This window comes from Cervus canadensis, chromosome X, assembly GCF_019320065.1.
Source record: "Cervus canadensis isolate Bull #8, Minnesota chromosome X, ASM1932006v1, whole genome shotgun sequence".
NCBI lineage: Eukaryota > Metazoa > Chordata > Mammalia > Artiodactyla > Cervidae > Cervus > Cervus canadensis.
Window position 1 is genome coordinate 67,950,172 of NC_057419.1, and position 25,862 is coordinate 67,976,033.

The following is a 25,862-nucleotide window of genomic DNA, read 5'->3' on the forward strand; positions in this document are numbered from 1 at the left end:
TTCAAGAACACATTTACACTTGGCTGTTAACAACACATGTTAAAATGCTAGAAAGTATGTTTAAAATTTTTATGTGATGCTTGAAATGGAGTTTAAAATATTATTACTCACATTAAATGTCATCACATGTAAAGTGCATGCTTTTATTCTTTAATATTTTGTTTGAATAGAGTTACTAATTTTAACATTAATTTTAATAATAAAATTAAACCAACTTTACTGTTTTCAAATTTTTAGCAGTTGCAGACTATTGAATGCTCTATATTCAGATATTTACAAAGTGACAGTATAAGTATCGCTGTGGCCAAAAAGTTCATTTGGATATTTCTGAACGATGCTCAGGAAAAACCCGGATACCCTTTTTGGCCAACCTAATGGTTCATGTGAAGTCTTTAAGCATGCAAAGACTCAGCTTGCAGGAGTTGAGTGAAAATGGAGTAAAGGGAAAGAGGGCATTTCAGGAATACTGGACTAATGTACACAGTCACGAAATCCTGAGACAGCAGGGCATGGGGGGAAGGGGAGACTGCAGAGAGTCCTTGGTGGCTGGCAACCTCATCCTGCCCCACTTTTGTGGACCAGGAACACAAATGTAAGTAGAGAAGCCTGAGTGTTTCCCTTATGTCTGTATCCCCAACTTTGTCTTGCAACCCTAAGAGGTACCATGATCAACTGTGTGGGCCCTGATGGTTTTCTTCTCTTGGAGAAACTAGATGATAGATAAACTGTGAAGAGGCAGAGGGGTTGGGTGGGAGGAGACTTTGTGGAATCTTCTGGAAGATGGTCACTGCCAGTGCAGTGGAGGGACACATCTGCAGCAGCCTGGAAGGAAGAGTATTTATAGCCCAGATGTTGAAGAAATAACCACCTTCCAGTAAATAAAAGCATTGGCAAGAGGGTAAATCTGGTGGTTGGGTAATAGAAAAAAAGCCAAGTAAGAAGCAGACTGATGACTGTTACAGGGGTGGAAAATGACCAAACAACAACTCCTCTGTGGTCTGGTTAGCCTCGGTCTGGTTCTCAAACTATAGTGTATAAAGATGGAGATGGCAGTTGTTAGCATGTGAGATTGCCTTTTAAAAAGTATTATGCTTAGTGAAGTAAGTCACACAGAGAAAGATGTTATCTATGTTAGCACTCTATGTCCTCTCTTATATGTGGAATCTAAAAAATTAAAAGCAAAGAATGTATATAAAAAAATAGAAACAGAATTACAGATTCAAAGAATATACTAGTGGTTACCAGTGGCGAGACCAAGGGAGAGGGGCAAAATAAGGGTATGGCATTGAGACACAAACTACTATGTATAACATAAATAAACAACAAAGATATAGTGTACAGCAGAGGGAATACAGCCATTATTTAAAAGAATGGAGAATAGTCACTATTGTATACCTGAAACTGATATGATATTGTAAATCACCTGTACTTTCAATTTAAAATAAATTTTACTTATTTTTCTGAATATTCAAAGTTTGAAGCGTGCATTGCAGGAAAACTTAACAATATTATATATATATATATAATGAAAATTAAAATCAACTACAGCCTCACCAAGATGATACAATGCCAACTATGACTCACTGTATTTTAGATTCTCATTTAACAGCTCTCTGACTCCAGTGATTCAAGTTCCCGTTAAGACATACACAATGTACAGTTCTTTTTTTTTTTTCCCTTTTTAAAATTTTTTTTTTCATTTATTTTTATTAGTTGGAGGCTAATTACTTTACAATATTGTAGTGGTTTTTGTCATACATTGACATGAATCAGCCATGGATTTACATGTATTCCCCATCCCGATCCCCCCTCCCACCTCCCTCTCTACCCGATCCTTCTGGGTTTTCCCAGTGCACCAGGCCCGAGCACTTGTCTCATGCATCCAACCTGGGCTGGTGATCTGTTTCACCCTAGATAACAATTCTTTTATATAGGGGATACATTCTTCAGATGTATTCTTAAGTCATGTTTTGGGTATTAGCACTGAAAATATATGAAAACAAAATTATTATTAACCATGAAAACATTTCCAAGATCATTTTGTGGCTGATGGATATAAAACATTTGATCAACTATAAAATGCCATTATTTATTAAAGATGTAATTATTTGATAAATTTCTTTTTACTGGAAGGATAATTGCTTTTTAATATTGCATCAGTTTCTGCCACACATCAACAGGAATCAGCCATAGGTGTACATATGTCCCCTCCCTCTTGAATTTCCCTGCCACCTCCCACCCTTTCCCACCCCTCTAAGTTGTTACAGAGCCCAGGTTTAAGTTCCCTGAGTCATATAGCAAATTCCCATTGGCTGTCTCTTTTACATATGGTAGTGTATATGTTCTCCATTTGTCCCACTCTCTCCTTCCTCCCCGCCTGCCTTGTCCATAAGTCTGTTCTCTGTGTCTGCATCTCCATTCTTTATAAGCTAGTGATAGAGACTATCTCTTTTGGCTATCATTAGCTGCCTTTTTATGCTACCAAAATACTGTTTTAGACATTTTTAAGGTGAAAATACAGTTAATCATTAAATGTAATACCCGATAGAATGCATGGTAGAGTACATGTAGATATATAATTAAATATAGGAAGAAAATAAGAAAAATAGAAAATAAAAGCCTTACAACTGTCACTTTGAAGTGTTTAATTTGGTGAAAATTCATCTTGAAAAAAAGTAATCCCAGAAAATTTAATGTAAGGTGCTAAAAGACACCACTGGAATCAGAGAGATCTGAGTTAGAATTCCAGGTCTGCCATTTAATATCTATTTACCTTTTGGTAACTTACTCAGCATCTCACCTTTCTCCAGTGAAAAATGGGAATAATAATTGTTATCTTGCAGAGGGTATTGTAGGAGTTAATGGAATGGGATATGTAAATCCACAGATCCCAGTGCTTGGTTTATAAGGTGAATTCCATTCCTTTCCTAGTAAAACAATAGGGAATTGTGACATTATTTGGATTCTAAAATTACTTAAATTTCCTAAGGGGAGGTAGAGATCTGAGAAGATCCTCAAGATATTCAAAACTAATCCGTTGCATCTTAAGAATAGATCTCAGAGAACTGTACAGACAGCTGTACTGTGAGGTCACTCAATAGGCAGGAACTTTCAGGATGGCTTTTGTTTCATGCTGGCAAATGCCTGTTTGGACAGGCCCTGGCAGACCCAGTAGATCATGAGCCCCATAAGACTTTAAAACTTGCACTGTATAGTATTTTTCAACTTGACAGTACATTAGAATCACCTGGGTGCTTTTAAAAATACCAGTGTCAGGATCCCACCTCCAAAGATACTGGTGTAATTGGTCTAGATTGGGGACCCAAAATCAGTGTTTTATTGCTATTTTTTATTTTATAATGCCCTATGTGATTTTTATGTGCAAGTCTCTCAGAGTATACATAAAGCCTTGACTCATTTCTGGTTCAGTCTCTTCTGTGACCAGAAATGACCAAATATTTCCTTCTCAATATTCTTTTCTTGTGAGGTGTTGATACATTACCTTTCACAAAATTCCTTCAGCATTACAATTTAAAATGCTAGTGGATACAGTGGAACTAGAAGGAGAAAGAAGGACTAGTATACCAGTTAACTGGTGGATTTCTTACCAATGTAGAGGTTACAGCTGTCATCCTGAATGCTTGAAGATCTTAATGAGCAGACACTTTTAGTTCAAGATATGACTGAAATTGACAGACTTTATGAGCTAATTTTTGATCCAAAAAAATCTTTTGAAATTTAGTGTCTAGTTTCAAAATAATTTATTAGATATTAATGTACTTTTAAATTTCTGAAGTCTTATTAAAAATTAAGTATTATCATAGGGAAGAAAACACTAATATTCCATAATAATTGTCTCTATTTTTGTCTCAGTAACAAAGTGTATTCATTTTAAAGGGAAATGGCAGCCTTTTATCAAATATTTTAATTCAGTATTATTTATGTTCACTGAAACTGACATATAGAAATGTGAGAAACTATCAAAATAATATCTTTATTAATGTAATAACATATATTCTGTGTCCATATAATCCATTTATTTTTCTTGATCCCTATTTTTTATTTCTAGGCAATTTGACAGATCTGTTGAAAAATGGCGGCGGTTTCATTATGATATGAAGATATTTAATCAATGGCTAACAGAAGCTGAACACTTTCTTAAAAAGACACAAATTCCTGAGAACTGGGAACATGCCAAATATAAATGGTATCTTAAGGTAAGTTTGTGAAATCTCTCTTTTTTCAGACTGTTTTTATCTCCACCACAATATCACAACTGCTTAACTTCTTTAAGTTCAGGTTGTGAAGGATGATGGAAATTTATAATTCCCTGACTTTTGTTGTCAGCACCGCGCATGCTAGAATTTGTCATGATGATCGTTTTGGAACGTTTTGTGTCAGGATGAGAATCTAGACATAACCGGTTATCTGATGAACTGCAGAGTGTAATTGAATCTTGGATTCAGAGAAGCATCTTACAGCAGGGTGTCCTGTAGCTTTAGGGCAGTGTGTGTTTTTGCCTTATGTTGGATTTTGTCCAGGAGGAGAACTTGTGGTATACTTAGCAATAATGTAGTCACTAGAAATGTTCATCATTATAAAATTACAGCTCTGTTTCCCTAAAGACAGTCTGTGGTGTTGTAGCGATATTTCTATATATTCTATTGACAGAATGCCTTCTGAGATAGGCCAGAGGCCAAAACAATACAGAGTTAATTGGCAGTACTTATTGACTGTTTTATGGGTTTTGTTAATGGAAATGCAACATATGGATTATAACATCATACAGTTTAATTTCAACTGGCTGTGTCTTTTGATTATGCAGATAAAGTGGATTGTGGAGGTTATAATTTAAGTTATAAAGTATATGGCTTTAGTATAAGAAATACTGGGTTCACTACACCAAATCTTAAGTACTTTTGCAATATTTTTTAGTTCAAATTGTTCAGGTAGGAATTTTCAGTCAAGGAGATTTGAACTGTGGCCAGTTTTTGAATGCCAGAAAATATTGATTAAGACAGATGAAAGCAAAGAAAAGGGTAATACATTAAATAGTCTAGGCATTTCAAAATGCTGGTTTCATAAAAGTAATATCATTTTCAACTTAACAATTCTCCATTTTCAAATATTTTTTGCATAGAAAAGATGCCTTCTGATATTAAGAAAGTAGCCATTTATACACCCCATATATGTATAAGCTATGTAAATGTAGAAAATGAATATTGTCAAATTTTGTGTAATTATGTGTTTATCAATCAAATCTTTATACTCATCAGCATTACCATTGCAGATAGAGAAAATGCATCGATTTCTAATCTGACATCATACAGAAAATATATTTTTAATAGCACTAAAGTGAATTTTGAGCCAATGTAGCATCACCAGGTCTCTGACTTAAAGAAAGAAATATAAGGTATTCTTGGGGAGATTTATAAACCTCTTGCTATTTTGAAAGATGTCCGTCACAAGGTAGTTATACATATTAATCTGTTTTGTTATAAAAATAATATACACTCATTATAAAAAATGAAAAATGTAGAGGTGAATTGTAGGTAAATATATACCCACCTTCTACTCCACAGAGAGTTGTTATTGTGATATGGATATTGGTATATATTTCAGCTTGTCATCTCACTCAGCAATAGATACAGAAGGTTTATTAGGGAGTGTTCTTGGGAATTGAGCAATTGGTTTATGATATTCCTGGGTATAGTTTTCTTCATGTTTCTTATCCGTGTGGTCTGTTAAGCTTCTTGGATCTGTGTGTTCATAGTTTCAATCAAATTTAGAAATTTTAAAGGTGTTACTTAAAATAATATTTTTCTGCTCCTTGCCCTTTCCAGGGACTCTGATAACATATATTAGGCCACTCACTGATGTTCTGCTCTTTTTCTTTTCAGTCTTATTTCCTCTGTAATTCATTTTAAATAATTCCTATTGTCAAATGGACCAATCTATTATTTTAGCTTATCTGGACTGTGGTTTATCTCATCTAGTGTATAATTTTAACCTCAGACATTGTTGTCTTGTGTGATTCAATACATTGTTGAAGTGCGATTTGAGAATTTTAACATTTTCCATGTTAATATCTTAACAGACCTCAACATTCAATCTTTACCTTCTGGAAAATACAGAATACAGTTACAATAACAGTTACAATGTTTCTTGTCTACCAGTACTATCATCTCTGTCTATTTTGGGTCAATTCCATTTATTTTATCTCCTTTCTATGAGTGTTATTTTCCTGCTTCTTTGGATGACTGGTAATTTTTGATTGGATACCAGATGTGAATTTTAACTTGTTGAGTGCTTGATACATTTGTGCAGATAAATATTGTTGACCTTTGTACTGAAACATAGTTATGTTTGCTTGGAAATATTTTGATCTTTGGAGCGTATTACTCGTATACTTTGAGTTTTGAGCAGAACAACCTAAAATCTAGGGCTAAATTTTCCCCACTACTGAGGCAAAACCCATCTGAATTCTCGCTCTGATGTTCTTATATAATGTTTTCCACTGTGTCTGGCAGGAACGGGTACTCTCCCAGCCATATGTGAGCTCTGGTGATTGTTTGCTTTAATTATTGTGTATAGTTCTTTCCCTTGACATTGGTAGTTTCTTGTTGTAGGGCTTCCCTGGTAAAGAATCCACCTGCAATGCAGGACACCCCGGTTTGATTCCTGGGTCCAGAAGATCTCCTGGAGAAGAGAGATCCAATATTCTTGGGCTTCCCTTGTGGCTCAGCTGGAAAAGAATCTGCCTGCAATGCAGGAGACCTGAATTCGATCCCTGGGTTAGAAAGATCCCCTGGAGAAGGGAAAGTTTACCCACTCCAGTATTCTGGCCTAGAGAATTCCATGGACTGTATAGTCCATGGGGTCGCAAAGAGTTGGACACAACCAAGCGACTTTCACTTTCATTTTCACTTGTCATGGGAAAAGGTTAGGATTTAACTGGAAACTGGAAGGGTGCTCTGCAGATCTCCAATGCTTATTTTCTGTATATCTGTCCCTCTCTGATGCTCTGCCCTGTGACTCTAGCCACTTTGGTTTCCTTCGATACCCAGCTCCATCTCCTCATCTAAAGAAGACCCCGTGGTTTTCTGCCCTTGTCCTTTATCGTAGCTTGAAACTGTATTCATAGAGTAAGCTGGGGTAACTGTAGGGCTCACCTCATTTGTTCTCATTTGTTTCTAATTTCTCAGAGATGACTGATTTTAATGACCCAGTGTCCAGTGTCTTTTAAAAAGCACTGTTTCATACATTTTGTTGATTTTTTAAAATGTTTAGCCAAAAAGTTAAATCCAGTCTAGGCCAGAGGCAGAAGTCCAAAACAATTTTAATGTCATTTGATATTTTATTATGTTTGCTTCTATACAGTCTTGCAGGCGTGCCTGCTAAGTTGCTTCAATCATGGCCAACTCTTTGTGACCATATGGACTGTAGCCCTCCAGGCTCTTCTGTCCATGTAATTCTCCAGGCAAGAATACTGGAGTGGGTCGCCATGCCCTCCTCCAAGGGATCTTTCTGACCCAGGGACCCAACCTGGGTCTCCTGCATTGCTGGCAGATTCTTTACCACTGAGCCACCGGGGAAGCCTTCTATACAATCTTAAAGCTCTTCAATATATAATCATTTTAATTGCCTTGAGAATGACTAGAGGTCTCTACTTCTTAACACTGGGATTTAGATGTAAGTGAACATTTCATCAGAACTTTGTTTCCTTTAATTGGATAATTTTTTAAAAACTATCTTATTTAGTCTGTTTTTTTACTCATTCGTTGGTGGCTCAGACAGTAAAGAATCTGCATGCAATATGGGAATACTTGGTTCGATCCCTGGGTTGGGAAGATCCTCTGGAGGAGGGCATAGCAACCCACTCCAGTATTCTTGCCTGGAGAATCCCCGTGGACAGAGGAGCCTGGCGGGCTATAGTCCATGTGGTCAAAAAGAGTTGGACACTGCTGAGCAACTAAGCATAGCACATAGCACATACATAAAGTATAAAAGGAACTTCTTTCATACTTGGAAAAAGTTTTTTTTAGCTAAGGAACTGTGAATGATAACGCAAATCTTCTAAACAGTTACAGTGTCCTTTCCGCCTCCCCCTGTGATTAAGAAGGTCCAAAATCATGCATATGCACTTGTGTATACCTGCATAGACACACATACGATAAGAAACCTGAGGTTATCTTTCTAGTCTCTTAAGTCTCAGAAAAGGGCCCAGAAAGACACTATCAGGCATCTCCATTGAGAAGACAAATGAAATCTGGTAATTTCAGCTCTCTTGGTCATTATCATTATTGATTAACTAACAATGTTGTTGTTGTTGTTTAGTCGCTCAGTCATGTCCTACTCTTTTATGACCCCATGGACTGTAACCCACCAGGCTCCTTTGTTCATGGGATTCTCCAGGCAAGAATGCTGGAGTGGGTTGACACTTTCTACTCAATGGTGTCTTCCTGACCCAAGGTTTGAACCTGCATCTCCTGCATTGGCAGGCAGATTCTTTATCACTGAGCCACCAGGGAAGTCCAACAATGAATAAGAGGATCTAAATCTTTGATGAGGAATTACTTTAGGAAACAAAATGTAGATGCTACAGGTTGGCAGCAGGTAGATTTGTTGCCTTGAACTTGTAATGGTTACTTTGAGGAATATCAACCAAGTAGGCCATGTACTAAACAAATATTTACAAGGGTACACTGATGTTTGAAACCTCATCTGTATGAGTTTCAGCAAATGTGTTTGTGCTATGCTTAGTCACTCAATTGTGTCCGACTCTTTGTGACCCCATGGACTGCAGCCCGCCAGGCTCCTTTGTACATGGGAATTCTCCAGGCAAGAATACTGGAGTGGGTTGCCAGGAGTGGGTTGCCATGCCCTCCTCCAGGGGATATTCCCATCCCATGGATTGAACCCAGGTCTCCCTCATTGTAGATGGATTCTTTAGCATCTGAGCCACCAGGGAAGCCCATATATCATGTCTAGATAGGACATAAAATAATAAATCATCACACGTTATGAGCTTGTCTGTATATACTTCTATTAAGTTGTGTTTTATTTCTATTTTTAACTTAAAAAAGATAAATCCTACTGACATTTGGTGTTATTATTCAAAATAAAGTTGCTACCAATAGTGTAAATAAAAGATTGCCTGGCTCCATGCAACTCAGCTATTTTTTCCCCGTCACAACTGAATGATAAAGTTAAGTATATTAATTAATATTTTTCAAGATATTCTAAAAATGTCATACAGCATGGGAAATTTTTTTAAAATATCACATTTTTATTGAGAAAATATCAATCATGTGATATGCCACTAAAATTGGTCTGTTAATAAGCTCACTTGGTTATTTGTGTATGTCTTAAATATTCATTCAACAAGCAGTGATTGAGTGCATATACAGAATTTTATCATCCACAAAATAGTGACATGCCACATTAGCTTATAGTAGAAGTTCTGAGGATTAGCTAAGAAGTTGGAAGCCATATTCAAAAAGTGTGGGTTCAAATTCCAGCTCCTTTAACAGCTACAGAGTCCTATGAAGTGTCTCAAGTCTCTACATCTGTTTTGTTTTAAAGAATAATAAAAATGAGATATGCATAAAGTACTTAAAATTTCATTCTCCACAAAATAATTACTCATTACACATTACTCTAACTAATCACACTTCCTAAGTGATTAACCTGTATCTATGAGAACAGAAGTGTGTTTACTGAATTGCTATCCCCAAACATCTAAAATACAGATTGAATAACCAGGTATTTTCAATATTGCTTATTTTTATGTCTTATTGCATTTTCTCAAAGTATAACTCTTAGATTAAAAAGTGAGGAAAATTCCAGTTCAACCAAACAAATCTTTCTCAGAAAGCTGGCATGTTTACCTCCTTTTAGAACTAACAAGAGTAAATGTTAATGAGAGTTTTCAAAGGGAAAGCTAAACACCATGAAGGAAAGTTACAAAAATAATGTCAACTCATCTAGTGATGGAGTGAATTGGTGAGCCAACAAGTACATTGAGTGAAAACAGAAAGTGGAAATCATAACATGCTAACATTTAGCTCTACATGTTCTTCTAGAGTAGAAAGAAATGAGTTTTAAAGCATGGGTTGTTATTTTAATGGAGTTGAAAATTCTAGAAGTTGACAGTAGAAGTAACAAAAATCAAAATTAGATTGATTATTTTAAAAAGTGGGATATCTTTCTATTAATGGAAATGAAACCTGTTGATTTGATTAGATGGCGCTACTTAGTGAACTGTATTAAAAATTAACAGTCCTTTTTAAAAACATTGCCATGAGCAAGCAGAGGACCTTGAAATCTTAAATTCCATTTGAAATTAACTGCAGGAAGTAGACAGAAGTAGGATTATTTAGATAATTTTTTTGGCTTTAAATTAGTGAATGGTAAGCATAGGGAATAAAGCAGCAATGTGTTATTGTAGCATTAGTTATCTGCTCTTTTTAGGCAAAATATCTTCTTAAAGTTAGTCTTCTAGTATATCTTTCAACATTACTACTGTGCTTCACTCCTTCATAATATATATTGTATGATAGAAGTATAATATATTTTTGTGTATTGCTATAAATAAATACAGTTAAAAACTTAGCTTTGTAACATAATGATACACGAATTCACTGTGATTGTATATACTTAAACAACATGGATTAAGTATGTCACATCATAATGTTTATGTTCACCACCAAATCTCAAAATAATAGTTTAAATTCATTGTCTAGTTAAGCAAAATGCACTTTTTTTCTTTTCTCAAATTAGAAATTTGCACAGAGAATGAAAAATTACATATAAATTATATAGTCGTAACATTACTGTGATCTCTCAGATGAGGAAATAAATCAAGGGAAAAGGCACGAGCTTCTTGGAGTTGGCAAAGGGAAGGCAAAGAAAGAAGCATCTAAAAGAGAGTCATAGACAATTTTAGCTGCTCTTCAGCTTTGCCTTACATTGGCTATTTGTGATGGAGGAAAATTCCAAAGCACTTTGTAAGGGACCCAATTCTTACAAGTTTAGATTCCAAGAATACATTGGAGCTGGATAACTCCTGCTCCAACGTTTGAGACAAGTGAGTTCATAAAAAAAGCCGTCTTCCTCTTAAAGGAGATACCTAGACTTTGTAATTATCCTCACCTCGCTTTCTGAGCTTACAGCCTAGAAAACCCTCAAGTGGCAGACACCATCATTGAAAAATCATTGGCTTGCCCAGAAACAAAGAGTTTTGAATAAATGTGCATAGGTCACTGACACTATCTGCTATGGTGAGTTTTTGTATTTTTATTTGGATATACTTTAATACGTAATTGGTAATGTACTCCCCCAAAGGACTCTACTGGAGATAACTGACTTTGAAATATGGAGTAAATCAAAGGCTATCTAGAAAAAGGCATATGGTGTAAAAGACCAAATTGAATACAAGTATGTTTTCTGTAGAGTCAGTTTTTATAGTACTGATTTTACCAGCTGGCTGGTGAGTTTGAGGGCTTCTTAACAGTCACACTGCTGGGACTCAAATGCTGATAGAGACTTTGATGGAAAAAAATCATTTGAGTAAAAATTTCTGCCATCTGTTGCCCTTCATTGGGACCCCAGTGTTAAGAATAATTCATACAATTGCCGACCCTTTATATTTCCCCAGCAGTAATAAAATTTCATAAAACTGTGTTTGGTGGTCGCAAAGCTCCCCTGGTTTCTGTAACTGGAGGATGTACACTAACATAAAGGAATCAACATGAAAATTTACTGCAAAGATAATTTGTCTCTGGTCCCTTGCTTTAGGGTTACAGTGATGTGTAAGTATGGGAATACATTTTAAAGTAAGCTTTCCAACGTTATTAGCTGGGAGAGGCATGAGGATTCAGTCTTTTAATACAGTTAAACAGTTGGGCACTTCATTCTTATGTAAATATTGTTTGCCTTTTATTGCTGCTTAGAAACTCCTCTGTAACTTCTTGGCTCCTATGCATCTTTTCAGTAGTAACAGATTTATAGGGGGTTTAGCAAAGGATGGAAAGTCAGAGAGAGGCTCTAAGTTGTTGCCTATCAAATGTCTTTTGTAAAATAAGTATAATAAAATAATTGGATAATCTCAATGGCTTGTTCTTCAAGTTCTGTTGTGCAGCATGGTATGTTTAAGATGAAAAGTTGCTATATATTATGGAAAAGAAATAAGAACTGAAACTATAAGTTACTGTAATAGCCATAGCAGTAAAGAGCTGCTTAAAATGCATGATAACACATCATCCCCAAGGGATCCCCATTCTTAGAGTAAGAAATTATCAGGGGAGTAAGAATCTGCAAAAAAATACATAAATAAAGTGAAGCATACTAATTGTAAACTCCAAATTGGGGCGGGGGGGACCCTGCTCACATCAACATGGAAGCATTGTGAAATAGAAATTATTTAATGAAAAATAAGATTAATGGTAATATAGGTAATTTTTATGAAGTACAATACTTTGCAAAGAGGATGTTCCAGCCACTCTGATTTCATTGCTGTCTCTCCTCGCATACCTTCTTCCTATTCCTTCTAATGCTAGCTCCTTCCATTAAATTTGTTTTTCTTTTTGCTAGAGGTTCTACCCTACCCCCAGTCTTTATCCCCTTGTGTCCTAATTCCCTCCCTCTCAGCACTTTTTTTACACTTCTCTTTACTTACATATGACTGTGTTCTGATGTTATCTTCTCAGATATGCTTTTTGTAAATTCTTCTGTTTTAAAAAGGCCACACACGTGAAACAGATCACCAGCCCAGGTGGGATGCATGAGACAAGTGCTCAGGCCTGGTGCACTGGGAAGACCCAGAGGAATCGGGTGGAGAGGGAGGTGGGAGGGGGGATGGGGATGGGGAATACATGTCAATCCAGGGCTGATTCATGTCAATGTATGACAATAACCACTACAATATTGTAAAGAAATTAGCATCCAACTAATAAAAATAAATGAAAAAAAATAAATAAAATAAAAAGGCCACACACACACAGGCTTAATTTCTCTCTGAGTTATCCTGCTTCAGTTTCATCATAACACTGTCAACTGCTGAAATTTTAATATATATATATGTTTATTTTCTGTAGTTCCTACCAGAATGTAAATCTTGCAGGGACCTTATATTTCATGGTCCCCAATATACCCTCAGTACCTAGAACAATCTTTTCGTACATGTAACATATTATATTCACTATAATGAATAATTGGATAAATGAATTATATTTTCATCATATTATTTCCTTAAGCAAACTATCCCCAAACTTGTCCTTCCTGCCATTTTTACTCCATCTTCTATGCAAGAAAATCTTCTTTTCATGGAGCCGCCCTCTCTTCTTTGTACAGAATACTTGAAACTCTCATATTTGCTGAAAGTTTAACAATATGATGGCTTCTATTCTCTGATCCTTTGAGTATATCATAAATATCAAAATTCATTCAACAAATATTTAGTGTCAGCCTACTGTGTGCAAGGGAGGCACTTGGCTTGTGACTAGGGATACAAACTTGGCAATATGCCCCCTCTCCCTTCAGCCTCATATGTTCAGCACATGAAGTTCAGTTCAGTCACTTAGTTGTGTCGGACTCTTTGTGACCCTATGGACTGCGGCACGCCAGGCTTCCCTGTCCATCACCAACTCCCGGAGCTTACTCAAACTCATGTCTATGGAGTCACCAACCATCTCATCCTCTGTCATCCCCTTCTCCTCCTGCCTTCAATCTTTCCCAGCATCAGGGTCTTTTCCAAGGAGTCAATTCTTCGCATCAGGTGGCCGAAGTATTGGAGTCTCAGCTTCAGCATCAGCATATGAAGTCCGAGGTAGAAATGCATGACAGCATGTTAACACTGGAGCCAGCGTAGCAAAATGAGTGTTTTTCTACAGCATTTCTTACCTAGGTAGCCAGCCAATGCAGGAGACATAGAGGCATATTTGATCCCTGGGCTGAAATGAACCCCTCGAGAAAGAATTGGCACCCCACTCCAGTGTTCTTGCCTGGGAAATCCCATGGACGGAGGAGCCTGGTCCATGGAGTCGCAGAGGGTCAGGCTTGTCCCTCCTCCATGACGCCGCTGGGATTCCCACACTCAACTGGGAGAAGACTTGAGGAAACAGAAAAGAGCAATATGGTGAAAGGCAGCAGAAGGAGAGAGCTCGCTCTCAACAAGTCATACAAAGAGAGTGAGAAAATGTTCTGACATGAGTTGTAAATTGGGAACGATGATAAAATTGACAAATTATAGTACAAGAGGCCTGTTCACAGATGAGTTGGCTCAGGATGAACTATTCATCAAGCTGAATAGCAAGTATCTAGTCATAAGAATGGTGAATCTTCCTACTGTAGAACCAAATTATAGGTACAAGCCAGAGATCAGGATTGTTTGCAAACATCATAGTTAACAAAATTTTAAATTCTTGCTCTTTTGTGAAGCTAGAGTTGACAGCACTTTACTGGCAGGAAACTTGTATTAGGCTATTCTGATCAAAACTAGTAAGGAGGAAAGATTCAGGGACATGGGTGAGTGAAAGATAGTAAAGAAGTCTAATATGAGTACATATCAGACCACATGGTGGCATATTTCCCCTTGAGATTTTATTGGCTCACAATTACTTTCTATTTGTCAATAAATATTTTTAGTTTACTGCTTTAGAGTCCTCGAAGTTTTAGTGCCTCCATGTCCTAGATGTAGTCATTCATTTTACTTAATTGGATTCATTTTGAGGAATAATTCCATCTGAAACAAACTAATATTGCCACCATAGGTTCTAGAACTCCATGTGGAACACTGAACTGATCATTATTAGAGTAAATATCTCACCTATGACATCCTTCAGATGTCTGACAGTTAAATGAGTTTGATATAATACATAGTGCACTAAATATTATTGACACTGTTAATATTAAATTCTCCAGAAGAGGTATCGTATGGGGCCAAATCTTGCTAGCTGCCTGTTTTTGCAAATAGTTTTATTGGAACCCAACCACACTTATTTACTATCTATAACTGCTTTCTGGCTACAAAGGCAAAGATAAGTGGTTACCATGGAGACTGCCTGGCTCACAAAGGACAAAATATGAACTATGTAGCTTTTTACAGAAAAAGTTTATTAACTCTTGCTTTAGAAGATAGAGTAGTAGAGTAATAAAAAGTTGCAATAAAAGTACAAGGGTCCTTCTTACCCTCTCTTTAAATATTCTTTGTTGCTTGAGATAACAGTAAAATAGACTTCAACCATGATTATCAAATACACTAAAAGTCGTGGTAACAAAACATAAATCAAAATAAACTTGTTATTAGAGTCAACTCCCAACTCCATGCATTAGGAGAAAGGATAAGATTAAAAATAAAAAGAGATTTTAAAGTCACGAAAGTAGTGTGTGGTGGACTTAGACATTTTGAAGAGAATATAGAAACTATTCTCCTTACTGATACTACTGCCAGGTCCTGTTGAGTACCTGAGTAGTCTTCATGGGAAAATAAATCAAGTGTTTTGTCCAAGAGAGTTCTTGAGATTGTTCTGCCAGAGCATTTCTCCCATCATCTCTATGGTCCTAAGCATAAGACCCAAGCTTGGCCAATCATATTCTTCCCTGAGACTTTTAAACTTGAGATAAGAGATAAATTTGGACTTCGTCCGTTCTAAAGAGAATGCCTGGTCAACACCAACAGTCAACCCTTGCTGTGGGCACCCTCTAGAGTCCTGATTGTCCCAGGTTTGATTCTTTGATTTTCCCTTCCATCCTGTAAACTCCATTTCCTGATTGTGGATTTCTTTACTGGCAGAGACAGTAAAGAACTTATCTGTTTATAAACTTTACTGCTTATCAGTAAAGAACTCTAATGGAGACCTAGTGTCATCAGAGAAACTCTTCTTCCAGCCTGATTCCTTTTGTAAATAAGTTTGAGTCCCCTTGGAGAGCCTGCATAGCATAACCATTTGCATGTAATGAACAGTTTGCAATACTTTGAGATTGATGTGCAATTTCTATTTGACAAGAGAAAAACAATTAGGATCAACTGTGGTCGTATATTCCAGAATACCAATGTTGTTTTCACACTTTAAGTGTTGTTGGATCATTATATGAGATTCATAATTTCATCCTGTTGTACCCACTTTTGCATTACCATTCAGTCTTAATTTATTATACACTATTAAAAGTTTTTAGGTAATTTGTTCTTATTGCTACTCAGACATTAAAATGTCCACAGGCTGTGAAAAGGAATAAATTTAATGTTCCAGCATAGTTCTCCAAATCCTGGCATTACAACTAATAGTACAGGCTTATATTGTATTGTAAATCCTAGTTAACATGGATTTATTTTGAAAATCCCTTTTACTGCTATTTTTAAATAATACATTTTCAAACATTTTACCCTTGAATTTCTATTTGTTTTTAAATAATATATGGCACTTGTATGTGCTTACAAAAGGGCAATATATATATTTTTAAATATTAACAATGGATTGCTGAAACAACCTTAACTTTAAAACAACACAATTGTTTAAAAAATAATAAGCTACATGGCATGACTTAACAGAGGCTTGTAAACCTTTGTTTAAGATCCACATGCTGTAATTTAAGCCACACTAACAATCCGTAGTTTATAGGAATTTGCAATTTTTATCTTAAAATCAGGACTATCCCTAAAAGAGTATTCAGGGCAATTCAACCTGTACATAACCACCCAAGATACTGTCATCTAAGAAGACAGAACTCTTTAAATCCTTCATAGTCTCCTTGGGATATCATGAAGAACAGAAATTTTGAAATAGAATTGTAATGATGTTCAAATAAGAGGAGTCCATGACACCAACCACTCCCATGCACAAAGCTGGGAGTCTAATCAATTAGCTGTCCTACCTGAGGGATGGATCTGTCCATGAAATTACCCTTATTTTGGGGAAACTGTGTAGTACCACTATGTTTGAATATTTAGCCCTAGCAATTCCTTCTATTACAATTAACCTTTAAAATCAATACATGTATTCAGCAAACTTCTACTTTGGAGTTACTTTCTGTCAGACCCTGTGCTAGGTGCTTAGGACATAAAATTAACAAAATTCCAGTCTACTCACAGAGAAGTCAAGTTTCACTAAAGTTGATGGACATTTAAACAATTGAAACATCAATCATACATTCAGTAGAGGGATATTTAAGCAACTAAAATAACATCTAAGAGGTGTAATAGAGATATGTACAATAACAGGTGTCATAACAAGAAAAGGATTAACTAATTGACTAGAATATTTGGCAGTGCTTCACAGGAAAGATGGAAACCTCAGTTCAGTTCAGTTCAGTCACTCAGTCGTGTTTGACTCTGCACGACCCCATGGACCACAGCACACCAGGCCTCCCTATCCATCACCAACTCCCGGAATCTACTCAAACTCATCTCCATTGAGTCAGTGATGCCATCCAACCATCTCATCTTCTGTTGTCCTCTTCTCCTGCCTTCAATCTTTCCCAGCATAAGGATCTTTTCAAATGAGTCAGCTCTTTGCATCAGGTGGCCAAAGTACTGGAGTTTCAGCTTCAACATAGTCCTTCCAATGAATATTCAGAGTTGATTTCCTTTAGGATGGACTGGTTGGATCTCCTTGCAGTCCAAAGGATTCTTGGGAGACTTCTCCAACACCACAGTTCAAAACCATCAATTCTTCTATGCTCAGCTTTCTTTATAGTCCAACTCTCACATCCATACATGACTACTGGAAAAACCATAGGCTTCACTAGATGGACCTTTGTTGGCAAAGTAATGTCTCTGATTTTTAATATGCTGTCTAGGTTGGTCATAACTCTCCTTCCAAGGAGTAAGTGTAAGTAAGGGGGGAAGCCTACATCCAGAAAAAGGGAAAAACATTTTAAAAGTGAAGGTGTTACGAGAAATTGTGGTTTAATTAGGACACAATAAGGAGCTCTTGGACAGATTAAAGATGCATGGAAAGAAATGGGAAAGGTTAGGACTCATTTCCTTTTCTGCTGGTTACATTTTTGGTTTATTTTTTCTAGTGTTTTTTTTTTAATCTAGTAGGCTAGTACTTTCCAAATTGTGAGTCATGATATCAATTTTTATATCACCACCAGCATTTGTGTTTTAGTGAGCAAAATAGGAAATTTTAGGGTTTATCACACAGAGGAAAGTATTATTTCACTGATTTTTCATTATAATCATGTGTGTGTGTGTGTGTGTTGGGTTATTTCTGATTGTCAAAAGGTAATAATATGACCTGCCTCCTGAGAAACCTGTATGCAGGTCAGGAAGCAACAGTTAGAACTGGACATGGAACAACAGACTGGTTCCAAATAGGAAAAGGCGTACATCAAGGCTGTATATTGTCACCCTGCTTATTTAACTTGTATGCAGAGTACATCATGAGAAACACTGGGCTGGAGGAAGCACAAGCTGGAATCAAGATTGCCAGGAGAAATATCAATAACCTCAGATACGCAGATGACACCACCCTTATGGCAGAAAGTGAAGAAGAACTAAAGAGCTTCTTGATGAAAGTGAAAGAGGAGAGTGAAAAACTTGGCTTAAAGCTCAACATTCAGAAAATTAGGATCATGGCATCTGGTCCCATCACTTCATGGCAAGTAGATGGGGAAACAGTGGAAACAGTGGCTGACTATTTTTCTGGGCTCCAAAACCACTGCAGATGGTGATTACAGCCATGAAATTAAAAGACGCTTACTCCTTGGAAGGAAAGCGATGACCAACCTAGACAGCATATTGAAAAGCAGAGACATTACTTTGTCAACAAAGGTCTGTCTAATCAAGGCTATGGTTTTTCCAGTGGTCATGTATGGATGTGAGAGTTGGATTATAAAGAAAGCTGAGCGTAGAAGAATTGATGCTTTTGAACTGTGGTGTTGGAGAGGACTCTTGAGAGTCCCTTGGACTGCAAGGAGATCCAACCAGTCCATCCTGAAAGAGATAAGTCCTGGGTGTTCATTGGTAGGACTGATGTTGAAGCTGAAACTCCAATACTTTGGCCACCTGATGCGAAAAACTGACTCATTTGAAAAGACCCTGATGCTGGGAGGGATTGAGGGCAGGAGGAGAAGGGGATGACAGAGGATGAGATGGTTGGATGGCATCACCGACTCAATAGACATGGGTTTGGGTGAACTCCGGGAGTTGGTGATGGACGGGGAGGCCCAGTGTGCTGTGGTTAATGGGGTCACAAAGAGTTGGACATGACTGAGTGACTGAACTGAACTGATAAGGGAAAAATATTAGTTTTTCAAAAATTAAGAAGCCAGTTTATAAATGGTTAAGTATAAAGCCATGTTTGCAAAAACAGGTCCAGAAAGATGTAACACAATACTTGTTTAATTAATATCTATAGTAATATTTATTTATGAAGTAGTATTTAAAGTTACTTTTAGTTCCTTTATATTTAAAGATTATAAGAAATATTATTTGATGTGATTCTCAAAAAAACCAGGAAGTAGTAACATTATACTTACAACTTTTTATGACTTAGAACAATTAAATATTTTATTCCAAATCACAAGCAAATAACTGAAGGCCTTGGAATCTGAATATTTTGTGGCTTACTGACCATCAGCCAGAAGTTTGAAATGTTAAGAACAAACTAAATCACTGCTCTGTCTAATAAGTATTGTGGAAACTAATAAAGAGAATAATATCCACCACTCACTATAGGGCCAGGCCCTCCTAAGAGGCCTTAAGGATATTAAGTAATAAAAATGAACCTTCTTTATCCATAAAAATGGTATTTAGTGATCAGTATAACCCTAATTAAACCCATCTTATGTCATTATCAATATGGGTGACGCATAACCTCTTTATTGCTATGGGTTATAATTTGACCCATAGTTCATCAAAATCAGAGTATTAGAAGTTATTTTTATTATTAGAGATGATGTTAGACTTGTTAATGATGACAATAACATTAGCTACAACATAATAAGGCACTTTCCAATTTATGAAGCCCTTTCAATTACATTGTCATATTAATCTCCTATTGAGATATAGATTTGGGAGATCCTTTATGAGCTACCAGGTAGCTCAGCTGATAAAGAATCTGCCTGCAATGCAGGAGACCCAGGTTTGATTCCTGGGTTGGGAAGATCCCCTGGAGAAGGAAAAGGCTACCCACTCCAGTATTCTGGCCTGGAGAATTCCATGGACTGTATAGTCCATGAGATTGCAAAGAGTCAGACACGACTGAGTGACTTTCACTTTCACTTTTCTTTATGACTATAAGATGTCAATTATTGAGGGAACAGTAGATACAAGGGCACCCATGATTTGAAATAAAAGCAGGATTTTGGTAGGAGGCCAGAATTTGGTAAGCAGCCAAGAAGACAGGTTGTGTGTGGAGTGACAGCTGTTTTCTAAGAACTACCTTGTCCAAGGGACTTTCAAGAGTCTTCTCCAATATCACATTTGGAAAGCACCAGTTCTTTGGCACTCAGCCTTCTTTCTGACCCAACTTTCACATCCATACATGACTACAGGTAGAACCATAGCTTTGACTAGACGGACCTTTGTCAGCAAAATGATGTCTCTGTCTTATTTTTTTTTAATACACTGTCTAGGTTTGTCATGGCTTTTCTTCCAAGGAGCAAGCAGCTTTTAATTATGTGGCTGCAGTCACCATCTGCAGTGATTTTGGAGCCCAGGAAAATAAAGTCTGTAACTCTTTCCATTGTTTCCCCATCTACTTGCCATGAAGTGAGGGGACTGGATCCCATGATCTTAGTTTTTTGAATGTTGAGTTTTAAGCCAGGTTTTTCACTCTCCTGTTTCACTTTCATCAAGGGGCTCTTCAGCTCCTCTTCACTTTCTGCCTTAAGGGTGGTGTCATCTGCGTATCTGAGGTTATTATTATTTCTCCCGGCAATCTTGATTCCAGCTTGAGCTTCATCCAGCCCAGCATTTCACATGATGTAATCTGCATATAAGTTAAATAAGCAGGATAACAATATACAGCCTTGATGTACTCCTTTCCCAATGTGGAACCAGTCTGTTGTTCCATGTCTAATTCTAACTGTTGCTTCTTGACCTGCATATAGATTTCACTTTGAAGTAGCTTAGTGTACTTGAAAAAGTGCATACTCAACTTGTTATTAGAGGAACATACATGGCAGATTTTGTGATCCTGTCATGCTTATTTTCTTTCTAGACACTCCACATGTAAACACATTTTAAATGGTTTATTTCTACTTAAGTATCCATCTGAAGGTGCTGTGTGTGTGTTTTCTGCTTGAAAATAAATGGCACATGTGATTAAGATGGACTCATTGTGGTCATAAAGGAATTAAGAATCTCACATTAAAAGATCAAAGTACTTTTAAAAAAAATAGGGAGGAAATTGGTTATTTTGTGTATCATTGTCAGCTTTCCTCATATCAGATATTAAGCCCTTGCTTCCAAAAGAAGCAGTACTGCAGAATGGGTGTCAGTATGGGCTCTTAGCCAGTTAGATTCCACCAAGCAACTCTCTCAATATATAACTAAACAAATATTTGTAGAGGACCTACTATGCGCTAAATACTATTCCAAGAAACAGGGATCTGGTAGTGAAACAAATAAGTATACACCCTCATAGAGTTCTCAAAGGAGAAATAAAGGAAGGTCTGTGTAGTAATATTCCCATCTTTAATTTCTTCTTTCAAAATAAATATTCCTCTTTGAGAAATATGGTCCCTCATTAGCTATAACTGTCAACACTGCAATAATCATTTACCGCTTCTCTGTGATTTCTACCTTTTGGCTGATGGAAACTTGGAAGCCCAAACCTCTCATTGCACAGAACTGTTAATGAATAAGAGAAGGGAATGACTTTCCCTGTATTTTGGTGGCTATCACCTGACAATCAGAAAGAGCCATAGGCAAATTGCCAAGGGGCTAGGAGATAAGGTCACCCATGAAGAAGACAGAAAGAGAGGAGGGAAGAATGAAGGGTATCAGAGATGAAGGGTCATCCCCTAAGTTAAAAAATTCGAGCTGTAACAGGAGTTGGAAGTTACCCTTAGCATCTTCCCTACACAATCTTTGGCTTTGCTTGCATGATCACCACTTCATTCATTTTTTTCATTTATTTCTCAAATAACTAAATGAAATAAGAATTATTCTTTTTATTTAAATCTAAATTGTAGAAAGTTAAGGAACGTTCTAGGAAGTAATCCAGCCATCACTTTCTGGGTCAGAGCATTCTATAGTTCACACAGAAATAGTTTCATTCACTAAAAGGAAACCCCAATCCTTCAATTCAAAATAAAATTTTTTTTATTAGTTGGAGGCTAATTACTTCACAACATTTCAGTGGGTTTTGTCATACATTGATATGAATCGGCCATAGAGTTACACGCATTCCCCATCCTGATCCCCCCTCCCACCTCCCTCTCCACCCGATTCCTCTGGGTCTTCCCAGTGCACCAGGCCCGAGCACTTGTCTCATGCATCCCACCTGGACTGGTGATCTGTTTCACCATAGATAGTATACATGCTGTTCTTTTGAACATCCCGCTCACCTTCTCCGCACATGAGTTCAAAGTCCCTGTTCTGTACTTCACTGTGTCTCTTTTTTTCCCTGTTTTGCTATAGGATTATCGTTACGTAATATCTTTCTAATTCATATATATGCATTAGTATACTGTATTGGTCTTTATCTTTCTGGCTTACTTCACTCTGTATAATGGGCTCCAGTTTCATCCATCCCATTAGAACTGATTCAAATGAATTCTTTTTAATGGCTGAGTAATATTCCATGGTGTATATGTACCACAGCTTCCTTATCCATTCATCTGCTGATGGGCATCTAGGTTGCTCCATGTCCTGGCTATTATAAACAGTGCTGCGATGAACATTGGGGTGCACGTGTCTCTTTCCGATCTGAGGTTTCCTCAGTGTTATGGCCCAGAAGTGGATTGCTGGTCATATGGCAGTTCTATTTCCAATTTTTTAAGAAAATCTCACACTGGTTTCCTATAGTGGCTGTACTAACTCTCGCTGTTTACAGATGACATGATCCTTACATAAGAAAACCCTACAGACTCTACACAGAACATTACTAAGAGCTAATCAATGAATATAGTAGGTGCAAGGTATAAATTAACACCGCAGAAATCCCTTGATTCCTTATATAACATGAAAACAGAAAGAGACGAAATTCGGAAACAATCATCACATTGCAATAAAAAAAAAGCAATAAAACTTAGGATATATCTACTACAGAAAAAAGACCTATCCATAGAAAACTATAAAAACCTGATGAAGAGCAATAAGAGGAAACAGCAAAACGAGGGAGAAACACCAGTGCTCATGGATTCGGAAGAAATCAATATTATATATGGCTTTCTACCAAAGCAATCTTCGATTCAATGCAATCCTATCAAGCTACTCACGGTAATTTTCACAGCATAGAAAAATAATTGGGTACATTTTGTATGGAAACTACAAAACACCTCGAATAGCCAAAGTAATCTTGAGAAAGAAAGAATGGAACTGGAGGAATCAACCTGCCTGACTTCAGACTCTACTACAAAGCCACAGTCATCAAGACAGTATTGGTACTGGCACAAAGACAGAAATATAGATCAATGGAACAGAATAGAAAGCCCAGAGATAAATCCACGAACCTATGGACACCTTATCTTTGACAAAGGAGGCAAGGATATACAATGGAAAAAAGACAACCTCTTTAACAAGTGGTGCTGGGAAAACTGGTCAACCACTTGTAAAAGAATGAAACTAGAACACTTTCTAACACCATACACAAAAATAAACTCAAAATGGATTAAGATCTAAATGTAAGACCAGAAACTATAAAACTCCTAGAGGAGAACATAGGCAAAACACTCTCTGACATAAATCACAGCAAGATCCTCTATGACCCACCTCCCAGAATATTGGAAATAAAAGCAAAAATAAACAAATGGGACCTAATTAAACTTAAAAGCTTTTGCACAACAAAGGAAACTATAAGTAAGGTGAAAAGACAGCCCTCAGATTGGGAGAAAATAATAGCAAATGAAGAAACAGACAAAGGATTAATCTCAAAAATATACAAGCAACTCCTGCAGCTCAATTCCAGAAAAATAAATGACCCAATCAAAAAATGGGCCAAAGAACTAAACAGACATTTCTCCAAAGAAGACATACAGATGGCTAACAAACACATGAAAAGATGCTCAACATCACTCATTATCAGAGAAATGCAAATCAAAACCACAATGAGGTACCATTCCACGCCAGTCAGGATGGCTGCTATCCAAAAGTCTACAAGCAATAAATGCTGGAGAGGGTGTGGAGTAAAGGGAACCCTCTTACACTGTTGGTGGGAATGCAAACTAGTACAAAATAAATTTTAAGAAAGGAAACCCCGAACAGAGGCAGTGATGTAATCATTAATGATCCATCTGTACAGTAACGAAATAAGTATTTCAACATGAGCAATATTTTTCCAAATTCTTATGCTCTGCCTCACTTTGAAGTGTTGCATTTGTGTGACTACTAAATTTCTTGAGTATCTTGTAAGTTCTAACAGTATCACATCAATACTGAGCTAATCCAAGCTTTGTTAGTGAAAAAAGTGTCTTCATTGAATGAGTTCTTGGGTCTCCTCCAAATAGAGACATGTTTTCCAAAGTTTTCTGATCATAAGAATCACAGTATTAGGCCTCTCTCTAGTGCTGCCATATCCAATTCAATAGCCACTAATTATATGAAATATTGAAATGCAGCTTGTCCTGAGATGAATTGTGAGTATAAAACACATGCTGAGTTTTGAAGACTTAAAAGTAACATAAGAGGAATTAAATTATCTCATTGCAGGTGAAAATGATGCTATTTTGTCATATTAAAGTAAACCAAATACATTATTAAAAGTAATTTTTTAAGTGGCTCTTTGAAAATTTGAAATTTCATATGTGGTTTGCCTTATGTTAGGACTTCCCTGATGGTTCAGATGGTAAAGAATCCACCTGCAATGCCAGAGACCTGGGTTTGATCCCTGGGTTGGAAAGATCCCATGAAGGAGGGCATTGCAACCCACTCCAGTATTCTTGCCTGGAGAATCCCATGGACAGACGTGCCTGGAGGGCTACAGTCCATGGGATCTCAAAGAGTCAGACATGACTGAGGGACACAGCACAGTCAATGCAGAGTCTGATTTACTTAGTTTAGAATGAAGTCCTACTTATTAAGGCCGAGTGTTTTGTTTTTCCCTTAATAATCAGGAAACTTTGGGACATTTTGAAAGGGAATAAATAATTGATGCTCATTATGCAGACTAACAGGAAAAGAAAGCTGATGAAGTGGGGATGAAAAAAAGAAATGATTAGGGACTGCCCTCCTTTCCAGTATCACCTACTTCCCGGCCTTTTCCTTTCCTTTCTTTCACCCCAAGTTTCACACTGCAGAATTCACTGTCAGTATTCTGACATAGGAACAGACTTAGAAGTGTAAACAGTCTTAAGTCTCCTCCAGGATTTTATACTTAAAAAGAAAGGAGAAGCAGTTCAAGATTAAGGGTTACTGTATAATTTGTGGAATAGGTGGATGGGGCATGTTTTTGAGATAGGAACTGCAGATACCTCTGATGTGCCACTGCTGGGAACCCTCCCTCTTATTGAAAGCTCACAAAGGAATAAAATTTGGGGAAGCAGGATTATTTAGTAGCTTGCAACTGAGCCCTCAGTCTGCATAGTCCTCACTTCAGCTAATGGCTCAACACCCCAGAGGGCTCAGTGAAAACAGACTCATTCCAAAGGGGAAAATAAGCAGGATTGGCCACAGGGAGTATTTGCAACTGTCAGAGCTTTAGTGAATGTGGAGTGTCTCTTACAAGAGAAGCTGAAATTTCTGGTCCAGCTCC

The 25,862-nt window shown here is 37.0% G+C and overlaps 1 protein-coding gene across 9 annotated transcripts in view; it reads left to right on the top strand.

Annotated features, from left to right (window-relative positions):
- The window catches only part of DMD (dystrophin), a 2,532,480-nt gene that overhangs the window by 1,390,996 nt on the left and 1,115,622 nt on the right, over positions 1 to 25,862 (top strand). For all 9 annotated transcript variants that reach the window (XM_043457704.1, XM_043457699.1, XM_043457698.1 and 6 more), the window contains one exon: positions 4,070 to 4,217. In XM_043457704.1, coding sequence (XP_043313639.1) covers positions 4,070 to 4,217 — 148 coding nt within the window. The remainder of the gene's footprint in view (positions 1 to 4,069; positions 4,218 to 25,862) is intronic.